This window comes from Bubalus kerabau, chromosome 9 (genome assembly GCF_029407905.1).
Source record: "Bubalus kerabau isolate K-KA32 ecotype Philippines breed swamp buffalo chromosome 9, PCC_UOA_SB_1v2, whole genome shotgun sequence".
Taxonomy (NCBI): domain Eukaryota; kingdom Metazoa; phylum Chordata; class Mammalia; order Artiodactyla; family Bovidae; genus Bubalus; species Bubalus kerabau.
Window position 1 is genome coordinate 82010815 of NC_073632.1, and position 13891 is coordinate 82024705.

The window sequence follows — 13891 nt, forward strand, 5'->3', positions numbered from 1 at the left end:
TTCAATTTAAATTGACACCATATCACAAATTTCTAACTTGACTGAGATATAGTAATGAAGGGATTGGATATATTTTTGTCTCAACTCATTTGTTCATTCTTTTTTCAAGCAATATTTGTAGAGAGCCTAGGATGTGACAGACATTGATTGATCTGGGTGCTGGTGGACAGTGAACCAGACCACAAGTCTCAGCCCCTGAGGGAGGCCCAAGAGGAGATAACTCTTTAAATATTGCTTTTTTCAAAGTAGGTTTTGGGATTGAATAAATGATACCAAGGCAGAATATAACTGTTAGCAAAATAAATACTTATTTTCACAGATTTTCATATTCCTTTGCAGCTTATAAAACCTGTCAGTTATTTCTCCAAGATACCAGATTTTTCCAACTCTAGCCTGGGGTTGCCATTGATTGCTAGTAGAATTTACAGAAATCTCCTTTCTGAGGCCAGATCCATGTCTCAGAGCTGTTCATATGGAGATAGTCAATACAATTTGACCAGTAATAGTTTTTTGATTGTCTACGGGAACATCTGGATCTTTGACCTCACAAGTAGTTATACAACAGGCCCTTATCCCTGTGGAAAAGTGTTTGTTCCTTTGTGGCTCAGAGACCCTGTGTTTGCCTGTCAGGCTTGATGTTCTGGAAGTCATTTTCTCTAGCACTGGGGTTATTTAATTCCAAGGACTGGTTTGAATTTCTTTTAAAACTATAAGTGTATAGGATTACATTTAATTGTTGGTTTATGTACAGGAGCATTACTGCCCTGAGTTGCAGGGAGCACATTATAAGTACTCCTTTGTCCTGGGTAAATACTCATTCAGTTACGGGCTGGATGAGGTCCCGTGAATCTCTGAATCGTGACGTCTGTGCAAGCATTTGGAGATACTGCTGATATTATCTATTAAGCTTGTGCTGTCTATAGGGTCATATAAAGTAGCTTGCAAATTGCCATGTAAATCAAGAAAAACAATGTCTAAAGCTTGGACGCTTTGACCAGATGGCTGGAGCTGAGCCATTGTGAGTACATATTGTTGGCAGCACACCGGTCAGACAAAAAGGCGGTTGTTCCAAGCACTCAGCATCAGCCTTCCAGGGGCAGGGGGAGGACAGGGCGGGGCACTGCTGCACGTTGTGTCGGCTTGAAGTGCAGGGACGTGGAGTCCTGTTCTGGTTCAAATTCACTCTGAAGGTGACAGTCGAATAAAGGAATAATTTTCTTGAAGTAGAGCATGCTTTCCCAGTTGTCTCTGAGAAGATGCCTTTTCAAGCATCTTGGGAATGGACTTTTGTTCAAAAGGGAAGGACTTTTGTTCCAGGAGCTTCATTCTTCTGTCTCCTGGCATCAGGGATCTTGAGTGCTAATCGTCCCTTTCTATGCATTCCCAACCCTCACTCTATGCATGATTTGAAAGGCCTGGTCTCCATAATATATTAATATTATATTCATGCCAGACTAGGAAACATAGCAAGTCAGAGTCTCATTCCCTGATTCGCCCTCCATCAAGGCTATATGGATTTACACTAAATCAGAAGAAATCTGATTGTGAACACCCTGTGTGAGGTAATACTGGATAGTGAGAATGAGTGAGCAGTTCTGAGGAATTTCCTAATGTCGCTGGTTGCCAGAAGTCTTAGGGATAGTAAAGTAATGTCATTAATTATAAGATGATTATAAACTCACAATTATAAGATGATGCTTCACTCTTGTAGCAGAACCCTCTTCCCACCAAAGGCTACTGCCAAGAGTTGTGAAGAGCAACATCGGTCAGCAAATGTGGCTGCTGTACAGTATTCCTGTTACAAAAGCTTTCTAAACACTGTTGGGATTTCTCTACTGCCTTGAACAGATGGCTTGTGACCTACAGTGACTTTGTTCAGATCCAGGGTCTACAGAATCCAGGCTGCTGTCCAATCACTAAATGGAGTCCCACAGGGCCGTGCAAGGTCTGCTCCCTGCCAACTTCCTCAGCCTCCTGTCTCCTCACTCCTCTATTCTCCTGATTATCTGAACCTCATCTCCTTGTAGCCATTCTTAACTTCCTTCAAGTTTTCAACCGCCTTTAAGCTTTTGTACCTATGGTTTATGGCACCTAAAACAGACACCCTTCCAGCTTATCTCATGACTTTCAATGCCTCCCTTTATCCACTGAGGACTTAACAAAAAGTTTCTCTCTCCTCTATCCAATTAGAATACCCTATTCAGAAACTCTTCCACACCCATGAGGATGTGGTTAGTGTACCTGATCAACATGAGAAATCTCTACATTCTCAAACCTCTTTGGATTCTTCCTTCTTCCTTGATGCCAGGGATAAGAGTGCATCAAGCAGAGCTAGATGGTCCTTGGGCATCAGTCCAGTAACCAAGTAATCCACAAGGACTTCCTACAGTCAGCATCTCTACTACACAGACACAGAAAGCCTGCTTAATCCTCCTTATTTAGGACTTCAGACATAAGAATTATTTGAAAATAATGTAATCAAAATAGAGATAGGTTCTACTGAATTTCCCAGGTGGTGCTAGTGGTAAAGAACCTGCCTGCCTACCAATGCAGGAGACATAAGAGATGCAGGTTTGATCCCTGGGTCAGGAAGATCCAGTGGAGGAGGGCATGGCAACCCACTCCAATATTCTTGTCTGGAGAACCCCATGGACAGAGGAGCCTGGTGGGCTACAGTCCATAGGGTCACAAAGACTCGGACACGACTGAAGCAACTGAACACACACACAGCATAAGCCTGCTGATGACAGATATGTGAATATCTTTACTGAATGGGAAAGCTGCCAATGAAGGTTTTCTGAATGAAATATTCTGTTTTAAAAAATGAGACTTGACGTTAGACCCTCAAGCTCCTCCCTTGCAGAAACTGGAGATAGTTGTCTAGGAAGGATTGGTCCAGTTTTCAATCTGCCCTTTGCCTTCAGACTGCCCATTCATTAAGTAAATATTTTGGGGCACTCCCATCTAACAAGTACTGCCAGCTTCTGTCTTTTTATGCATGCTTTGGAGGACTTGAGGCTCCCAGGGCAATAGCTCAATGTCAAAAACAAGAAGGTAACATGGAGTAACACTGAATGACAGTCGAAAAAGACACAATTTTCTTGGCTTCTCTGATTCTGAATAATTGTATACCATTAAAAATAATAATTCATTGGATACTCACTTCCTCCAGACACTATTTTAGGTGCTTTATATTAATCCTCACTTGATCCCATGATGAACCCACGATGTAGGCAGTAGTGTTATCTCCATCTTATGTATGAGGAAATTGAGGCAGAGAATTACTGAGTCACTTGCCCAAGGCGATACAGCTCGTAAATACTGAAGTCTTGATGTGAACTCCAGAGCCCATACTCTGCTCATCCTAAGACCTTAGAATGGAAAGTTACCTCACCCAACAGGGACTTGTCTATCTGCTAAATCTATAAAGTGACTTGGTTGGCCACAATGCTCTCCCCGATCCCTCCCAGATTAACGGTATTTGTTTCTGGTATTGGAGCTGCCCTGTCCAAACTGCAAATCCTCACACAGCCGTCTTCCTTTGCCTGCATTTTTTCGGCTCTGCACCTCACACTAGACTTTGCTTCCTCTGTTTTTCTCAAATACTTTGTCAAAGGCTGCTATTCCTACCCAACCCAAGCTTCCTGCCTCTTTTCTGCCCTGCAGACCTCTGTTCTCTCGATGTCTGGTTTTGCAAGTTACCCTTGGAGGGACCAGTGCTCTCCATTAGGCAAAGAGCAAAATTTTCCCCTTGTAAAATCCATGCCTTACACAGTAGAACTGTGTTCTCTATCTTGTCCACTGTACCACCAAGTGGCCCTCTCCTACTTCCACCTCTTTTCTTCCACAAGACAACATTCACACCAGGCCCCGTTAAGGGCTTCAGGGTACACAGATGCTTTCACACATGTGACATTATTTCAGTAGAATGCTGAGCATTGTTGCTCTCTCTGTTCTATGAGGAGGTTCAAAAAGGTAAGATATGCCCCAAATCACACAGCTAGTGAGGGCTAGGGTTGGGATTTCAATCCAGATACTCTAAGTTCCTTCCTCTATATGTACCAATCTATCCTCTTTCTGTACTGCTCTCTCTTTTCTCTAACACAAAGTGTCTGTGGACTTTACCTTTCAGAAGTCCCTATGTGTAGGGAAATGGTTATGGCATTAGCTGTTTGCTTTCATGGAAGTATCTATCTTTTTCATGGAAAACTAGCTGCAGCTTATTATCAACACTTGGAGCTTGGAAAGGATAGAAGATAAAATTCTGACATATTTTTCGCTCTGGTTGTCAAGATTTATGGCATTGTTATTTGTATCTAATGGAGAATTCTCTGAGTTCATACCAGAATTATTCCCAAAGTGCCTTGGACCAAGATCCCCATTCAGTTGCTATAACTGGGTACATTTAGAGAGATACCTCAGTTATAGTCCACATGCCGTCAGCCCTCACAGGTACAGATTCTGCTAAAACTGGGCTTGCCCTGAGGCTATTGTCATGGCTTTACATGATGAAAAATATGGTTTTCAATGTGCATTTTGATGTGTGCAGAGGAATTCAAGATTAAAAGTAGTACATGGAGAAAGTCTGCAGGAACAGAAGGGCATAAGATAACCTAACACAGTAACTCTGAACCTGTGAGTTATCTAACCCCAGGATCTCCCTGAGGGGGTCCAAGTGGACCGTTAGAAAGTACAGCCTTTCTAGTGCCCTCTACTGTCCAGGGCCAAAATAACAGGAAACACAGTTCATTCTGGATGTTTGTTTAATAACTTAAAAAATTACCCTTGGGCTGAAACCAAGTTTTCCAAGTTTGGGTTCATAATAAGTAGTTTTTAAACATTTAAAAATAGGGGTGTGTAATAAAATGCTGAGAGACTCTCTGGAGATCACTGCTCCTGGCACCTCTCTAAGAGAAAGCATACGCATTGAGCGAACATTTGACTGAAGAAGAAAACAAAGCTGTTAAAAGCTGGTAGGCTCATTTTCCAATAGCAATAGCATTAATACGTTTCAAGTCACTGCTAACCATAGCTAATTAGAGGTTTATGAGGGATGGCCCTTCCCGACAGGTCACCTCAGGTTAGGCAGCCCACAGATTTGCTGTTGGCTGTTGGCAACAATGGATTTGTGAAGAATTTCTGCTCAGCTCAAGGTGATTATCTTTCTTTTTCTTTTCTGCTGCTGGTGTGTCTCTTATTTTGACTGGCTGAGGTTGGGTTGGACGATGAGGCCCTGATTCCAAGACAGAGCCAGGTTGTTGCTGGAGATCTGCACTGTCAGATTGTTGAAAACTTATTAGTCTGACGTTTTAACAGCCTGCAATGAGATGGAAATCTGCTCTTTCACTGGAAAAACTTAGAAAGGAAAACATGAGCTTGAGCCGAAATCAGCCCCAGGTCCAAATCTGCCATCCTCTGGCACAAAGGGCTGCACAGTGTTGAGAGATGAAGGCCTGGCTATGCCACCCACAGGGTAGGAGGGACGTGGCCACTGTGAGATTGGAGTCTCTGAAAAGGCACCTCTGGGCGCCAGGAAAATGATAATGGGCTCAATTCTAGGTGCTAATGGCTCCAGCAGTAGCAGAAGTCGGCCTCACAGGAGGTTTCAGCCAGGTGGTTAGGGGTTGTTCCTTTGGCCATCACCATCTTGTGTGATGATCCAAGAAAAAGGAATAAGAAACACCTCGGGCTTGGTTCCTTGTCTGAGGTAGAAATGGACAGAAAGCTTGCAGCCAATACCATTAGAGAGAGATTTGGTACAACTGTATTGTAATTATTTGTCACACTGTTAAAAGAATTCACTGAGCATTTTGGCTCTTCAAAAGCAAACCTAGACTTGCTATCCCAGCCCATTAAAAAAATAAAATGGCCATGCAATGTGGCATGCAGGACTTTAGTTCCCCAACCAGTGATCAAACCCATGCCTCCTGCAGTAGAAACACAGAGTCTTAACCACTGGACTTCCAGGAAATTCTTGAAATGTGTTTGTGTGTGTGTGTGTGTGTGCATATAAACTCTGCCTCTTTGATTAAACCCTCTACCCTGACCCACCACAACATTGCTCCCATCCTGGGCAGCTGCCAAGGAATTCTAACAGGATTTCTGGACTTTGCACAGGCAGCTGTCTCTACCAGGAGAGGTCCTCTCTTTTGCCAGCCAACTCTCCTGTGGTCATCTCGTTTTGGAAGCCTTCTGGTAGCCCCAAACAGTGTTGGGTGTCCACCTTTGAGGATGCTCATAGCATTTTATGTTCTAACTTCAAACCAGACTTTAAAATTCCTGAGGATAGGATCTAGCTTAAACCTCATTTGATTTTTTCAGCCACCTTCAATACAGTGCTTGCATAGAGCAGGCACTTGATAATGGTGTCTTTTTTAATATTCACTCATTCATTCACTCATTTGATAGACCATATAAGGGAGTCTCAAGCTTCCAGGCCATGTTAGAGTTTAAGGAATGCAGTCCCTTAACAGAACCTATGTTTTTATGATCTGCAGATCTAAGCCATATTCTCTCCAGGCTGATATTCTAGGAGTCTGGCTTTAATTAGTGTCATTCAGTTCTTTGTTAGGGGAAAATGTGAGATGGGAAATGACCCAGATGTTTCAAGATGTCTTTTCAGTGTTAAGTTGCCCCTTCATCACCCCCTTTGCAGCTCCACATCAGATGGCTGTGTCTAATCGCAGCACTTACTGGTGAGTATACATAAGTATCCAGAAAAAAAAATCCCCTGCCCCATGCTACCCCCAGATAATCCCAAATCTCAAGTATATCCTACAGAATTGCAGTAAAGAATTATTTCTTCATTTGATTACCATCAGGAGTGCCATGATGCATTAGTCATCGTGCAAGATGTGCAAGGGATGATCAAAGAGAACAAATGCATCAGCATACAGGTATTTGCCTTATTTACTAGAAACCTCACTAGAGAAATTCTTGTATTGGATGGCCAACTTGCAGAATCCAAGAGCTTAAAGATGCGGCGAGGGTGGAATGAAGGCAGCGTGTGCTAAGGGTGCGCCTCCTCCAGGTTGCCTCTGCTGCCTCTGGGAATGAATGAGATGGACTTCCCTTTCCACCATGCTTAGCTCTTCTTCAGATCAAGAAATTCAGCTTCCTTTTTATTATATTTTTTCTTAAAATAGATCTAATCATATGTCAGAGGTTCTTTTCACTTTGTTTTGTTGAGTGATTTATCAAGTACAGTCGTGGAGATGTTGGGTTTTTCTGCATCTGCAGTAGCATCCAATATCCAGTCACTAGCTCCATAGGTGTCAAGAGGCAGTTGTGCCCAGATCAGATCAGTCAGATCAGTCTCTCAGTCATGTCCGACTTTTTGCGACCCCATGAATCGCAGCACACCAGGCCTCCCTGTCCATCACCAACTCCCGGAGTTCACTCAGACTCACGTCCATCGAGTCATTGATGCCATCCAGCCATCTCATCCTCTGTCATCCCCTTGTCCTCCTGACCCCAATCCCTCCCAGCATCAGAGTCTTTTCCAATGAGTCAACTCTTCGCATGAGGTGGCCAAAGTACTGGAGTTTCAGCTTTAGCATCATTCCTTCCAAAGAAATCCCAGGGCTGATCTCCCTCAGAATGGACTGGTTGGATTTCCTTGCAGTCCAAGGGACTCTCAAGAGTCTTCTCTAACACCACAGTTCAATCCTTGGATCACTGCCAAGGTGATGTGACCTTGGACCAGAAATCCCAGTGATGCCTTCTGTTTCTCCAGTTTCCCAGTTGTGGCCCACCATTAGTTCCCCTCATGAGTCAATTTCACATTTTTCTCTGAGTCATTCCTGGAGGACCAGCCTGTAGCCTGCTCCTCCAATGATTTTATACGCACCTAGAACTGAACTGAACAGAATTCCCTTTAATAATTTCTTTTCTGCTTAAGAAAAGTTATAATGGTGGAAGGAAATAATCAAATAATCACAACTATTAATTATTTGCTGATAACAGTTACCATTACCTGCTTGTGGAAAACAGCTACTGCCTCAGCTAATACAGGGGAAAACCAATAAGCAAAAAAAATTGTCTTGGGTTTTATTTGTTTGCTAATGTTTCTACCTATCCAAAAATATCAATATACCCAACCTGAAAAGACTAGTTGCTGCAAGCCTGCTGAGAGACTAAACACAGGCAGACCTCAGAGATATTGTAGGTTCGGTTCCAGACTACCGCAATAAACTGAATATTACCATAAAGCAAGTCAAATGATTTTTTTGGTTTCCCAGTGCAAATGAAAGTTATGTTTGCACTATAATATCACTTATTGTGTGCAATAACATTATGTCTTTAGAAGCAATGTACACGCCTTATTTTTAAAATGCTTTATTGTAAAAAATGCTAACCATCATCTAAGCCTTCAGTGAGTTGTAATCTTTTTGCTGGTGGAGGGTTTGAAATATTTTGAGAATTACTGTCATGTGACTCAGAGACACAAAGTGAGCAAATACTGTTGGGAGATGGCATCAGTAGATTTGCTTGACACAGGGTTAACACAAATCTTCAATTTATAAAAAACAAATAAAGCAGTACACAGTAAAATGAGTTATGCCTGCTCGGTCAAGAGCTAGCAAATATTCAGAAAAAAAACAGGATGAAATTTTATGTGAAGCAAAAAAAAAGTATTTACTGGTTTAAGAAAGTTCGAAGTGCTGCCAATTGAACAATGTGTAAACTTTTCACTGTCTTTAATTTTCTTACTTCCTATGAGTATAACATGCTACTTACTATTCTGGAGAAAGAAATGGCAACTCACTCCAATATTCTTGTCTGGTAAACCCCGTGGACAGAGGAGCTTGGTGGGCTACAGTCCATGGGATCGCAAAGAGTTGGGCATGACTTAGCAACTGAACAACATGTTAATATTATAAATATTTGAATATTATTTTCACTTCAGATATAACATCCCCTTAAGAAAACAGGATTGCTGAGTACTTAAATGTGATTTTTAAAAATTGTACTTAATATTCATTTTTTTCACAACTAACTTTATGATAAAAGTAATGAAAAAATACAGTCCACTTAAGAGAAATATACTTTATTGTACATTTTAGTAGAACACATAATTAAGCTAATGAAAATTAAATATTTTAATATAAATTTTTATTGTAATAGAATAGATGCCATACTTTATAACATCCATCTTGCTCTTCCTAAGCAAAAGGTAAATTTTAGATTTAATGTGGAAGATTCTTAGTAAATAAAATTAGCAACTAACTTGTAAACTATTCTGACTTTTAAAATTAGAAGTATTGCTTTGTTTTTAATCTTAAATAATAACAGGGGCATTATACTAGAATTTAATGGATGAGTTCAATTTATTAAGTCCTATTTTCATATTATAATCTCATATACAGTAATTTAAATTGGTACATTCTGGTTCATAATAGATTAAAAGCTAAACTTGTAATGATATGAGGTAGATAATACCACCCTATTTTACAGATGAGAGAGCAAGTTTAGCTTTCTTTAGCAAGTTTAGAACGAAATAATCCATTATGGTATAGTAAGTACGTGCATGCAACAACAGGATTTGAACTCAGGTCTGTCTAACCCAAGGCCTATATAGGTGGCAACTGTTGCAAACATCTGTGGCTAATGAAGGAGAGAAGGACGCGTAAACAGACCTGGCATACTTGGCCAAGACCACAAGGAAGCCTGTAGTAGCCTCTATTTGGGAATCTGGTCAAGCATTAGGGAAGCCATCAGCTTTCATTCTCTCACTCATGGAGGGGGGAATATTCTGTAGTGAGTGGTACTCTCTGTGCCTCAATTTTCTTCACTCTTAAAAGAGTATAATCAGAGTACAAGATGGTAGATGTATAGATAGCACTTAGAACAATGCTTAGCCCACAGTATTGGCTAAAGAAATTTTAGCTAGTTTACAAATATTTGTTAAGGGTCTGGTATGTATAAGGCATCAGGATTATAATATGAGGCATGTTAAAAATCCTAACAATGAAACTGGTTTGATTCTTTGCAGTCTATGAAGACAATAGGCATTACACACCTGAGTTCATGTGTAGCATAGCCTTTGTGCTGTCGAGGAGGGCATGTGACAAGAGACTCTCTCTGTTGCTAACAGGGCTCCAGATGGGGACTTAGTAACTATGCCCTGTTATTTAGCAGGGCTAGCTGGGAGTGATGGACACAAGCAAGGCAAGCTGGTCTCATTATTTTAGGCACAGGAGACAAAGCAAAGATGCAGATCTTTTGGAGAGATGAGATTCTGAGAATAAGGTAGAAGCTTGGGGATCAGAACTGGATCAAAGTCAGGGTCATTCAGCAGCGAGGAGCGGGGTTGGGGAGTCCCCGAATGCATGACCAGGTAGAGCAGCAAGAGGGGCGGTCTGCAGCCCAGAGACTCCAAGAAGGCATGGAACCTTCCCTCAGAGCAGATCCTGTGGTTTTCTGGGACTTGGACCCTGTGCCTTAGCCCAATTAATCTCCTAAACTGGGTCTCACCCTGGGTTGCACAGCAAGCAGGAACTTGGCAGCAAAGGCCCTGCAAACAGTGGCACCAATAAGAAAAATTGCTGGAAAAAATCTGGTTTCTTTCAAATCCTGAGAACTGAGAGCAGTCAGATTCCCTTTGGTGCATTGCTTTAAAATCGGGTGCCAACATCGGGTAACTTTACAAAGCAGGGCAATTAAAGCACTAGTTAGAGGTGCCTCAGCCATCGCCCAGATAGCCAGGGAGATAATGACAATGAAGAGGACTGCCTTGTGGTCACTGGACGGGCTGCCATGCCAATTCTTGCTGCTTGGTCATTAGCTTATGTGGTCACTGAACCCAGGCAGGCCATGGCTTTTAAGGAATGCAGGTGTCATGGGAGTTTCAGAAACTTCTCTTGGATTTGTTCATGTCCAAGAAAGGAAGCAAGACCTCCACCCACACCCACACCAACCTACAACCTGAGGGGTAGACCTATGGCTGCCCTTGGACTTGGGTACCCACCATCTTCTGCAAACCCCTGCAATTAAGGAAGGAAAACTCTTCCATCCTAGCACATGTGTGGGCTTCGTTCTTAACAAAATGTAAGGGATCACTTCAGTGTTACTTCCCTGTAAGATCCAGAATATGGATTGATAGAACTTCCTAGCACTTTGTTTCACCAAGGAGCTAAAAACAGTTTAGAAACCTCTGATCTTTCAATTAAAAATAATCATTAACTCTTTCAGGGTATAAAAAATACCCATTTGAAAAGCAAGTAATGCAAGAAATGGATCCTAGCAGTTTGAAAGGATATAACCTCTGCCAAAACACAAACCAAACAGCAACAGACAGTTGGGTCAGACTCCACGGATCGTTAACCCTCACATTTGCTCTTTGATCAGACTTTGTGGCATGTATTAGCATCCCCATGTTATTTACAGAGAAATGAAGCCTGAAGAGATTGCATAGTATGATAAATATTACATGACATTTAGTTCAGCAGAGTAAAGCAGGAGAAAAGCCACGTACTTTCCGTTCAGTATTCAGTGCCCTCTGCGAACCTTCACGTGTGCCTGGTCTTCCTCTTTCCGCAGTCCACCCACACTAGCCAGCAACTTGCTTCCTTTTCATGGTCTCGAGCCAACTATCCATCTCTGTGCACGATGTGGGTCATCTCAGAAAATGGGTTGATTTTAACGTAACTGGGTCATGCTATTCCTCTCAACCTGTGCCTCTGTGTACCAGGAGGTTTCGTCATTAGATGTAAAGAAGGTAAATTCTCAGATCTGGGAGTTGTTTTCTTCAGAAATTACTTTGCCTTATGATGTTTTAAGTGTAGGTACAATAAAGATTGACTGGAGTGGAATTAACCAAGATGTGAAGAGTGAAAGAAAGAGGAAAATGGACTAAAGTAAATGGTCTCAGTCTTCCTAAGGACAAGGAAATAAATGGTGAAAACAAATATAGTCTGGTACTAAATGACCTCCATAAGCCCATGGGAGACAGCAGAGAAGCAGTATGTGAAGGGCCATTTTTATAATCAGAGTGTTGCAAATGGGGGAAATTCTTACTTATTTTGAAATATTTCAAGCATAGGAAACAGAATAATTTCAGCAACAAATCATTATAGAAAAAGTTGATAACCCCTGTATACCCTCCAATATTTCATAACTCTGTGTATTTATCCCTTACCCTAAATTTGATATTTTTTTTCTTTGCCTTTTTTTTATGCTTCTTCTGTAAATTAATATATTCATAAACAATGTGTTATTTTTAGATATTTTCAACTTCATAAAAAATGGAGATAGTGTTTTACCTAACATACTTTTACATGGTTTAAACATTATATATATTTATATGATTTAAAACTTACATATATTTTATATGATTTGAACATTATATATTATATAATTTGAATATATTATACAATTTGTATATTATGTATTCATAGGTATATATTATATATTTAATACGTTTTCACAGTAACGTAACCCTAATTCATTTTCATTTTTAACTGCCATGTAGCATTCCAATATATGAATAACATTTATCTATTTTGTAGCTGAATATTAAAGTTTCACTAGTTATCAATCTAGAAGATGACTTGCTGTATCATAGTCTATACACATTTTAACTCAGTAAGAATGAAATCCAGTCATTAATAAGTAGAAATTTGGTAAAGATTTTGCCAATTTTTCTCCAAAATGATTCCATCATTTTATACTAAAACTCACAGTATATGAAAATATCCATTTTTCTACATTTTTTTACAAACTTGTTTCTGCCAGATTTCTAAGTCTTCCCATATCTTTGCATTCAAAATAGGCATCTTTATTTTTATCTTTAATTTGCTGGTTCCTGATTATTATTGTGGTGGAATATATTTTCTCTATTTAATGACCATTCAGATTTCCTCTTCCATGAATTGGCTATTTCCTCTACTACACAGGCTAACAGGCTCTTTTATCCTTTTTCCATTTTCCTTTGGATTATTTGTTATTTTCTTATTGATTTGGAGGATTTATTTACATGTTTGGGTGCCAACCATTAGCCAATCATATTCATAAATGTGGTCTAAAGTAACTGATTGCATCTCTGGAGTTTGTCTTGCACAAAAATTTTAACAAGCAAGTTGGAACTGAGATGTAGATAAGAAAGTTGATATTTCTATGGGTTGATGCTTCTAGAAAAGCATTATGAATGCCACTTTTTCATCATTTCTTTATTTGAACAGAGAGTTCAGAGTCTGCAAGTTCAGAGAGCTAAGTGTATACCACTGAGGTTTGTGTTAGAAAATATCTGCTTGATTGCAGAGTAGGTAGCTTAGAATAATTTCAGTGCTGAAGAAGGACCAATTTTGAGAGTGAATGATTAACCTCAGATTATTAGATTGAATAAACTGCATATCTTCTATTGAAATAGAAACTGTTGGACACTGAGTGCTCAGGCTGTGACCCCTCAGAGGAGCACACAGAGTCAGCTCCAGGGAGGGGCATGAGGCATGCAGGAACAGTCTATTCCCAATTTACCTCTTAAGTATTTTACTACCAGGAAAGTCTCTGCTCATGACAAGTGCCTAGATTCAGGTATCTAAAGAAAACATGAAGAATAGAATAATGTTATGGTGATGTCAGGTGACATGGACATGTTGCCTTGGGAATCCTAAAAGGAAATCTTAAAATAATGATGGCTTTCTTTCTATTTCAGAGGTGTGGCGAAATCTTGTTTGAAAACCCTGATCAGAATGTCAAATGTGTTTGCATGCTAGGTAAGAAGATTTCTCATTTTAAATCTGTTAAGCATGTTGATGTCATGTGGGCTTACTGTTGTTCTGTTGCCTTACTGATTGTCTCTTGTTCATATTGCAGAGGGTAATTGGCTCTTTTATAGGTTTATAGACTACTATAACACATTTATATGTGGAACACTTGATGATAAAGAAAG

The 13891-nt window shown here is 40.3% G+C and overlaps 1 protein-coding gene across 5 annotated transcripts in view; it reads left to right on the forward strand.

Annotated features, from left to right (window-relative positions):
* Window positions 1-13891, forward strand: part of PDE7B (phosphodiesterase 7B) — a 369928-nt gene that overhangs the window by 95430 nt on the left and 260607 nt on the right. For 4 of the 5 annotated variants that reach the window (XM_055535706.1, XM_055535708.1, XM_055535703.1 and 1 more), the window contains exon 2: window positions 13655-13715. Coding sequence is in view for 3 of the 5 variants with exons in the window: in XM_055535703.1 (XP_055391678.1) it covers window positions 13655-13715 (61 nt within the window). In the remaining 2 variants the exon portion in view is untranslated. Of the gene's footprint in view, window positions 1-13618; window positions 13716-13891 lie in introns of those variants that run through there. The other variant, XM_055535704.1, reaches the window with a different exon arrangement.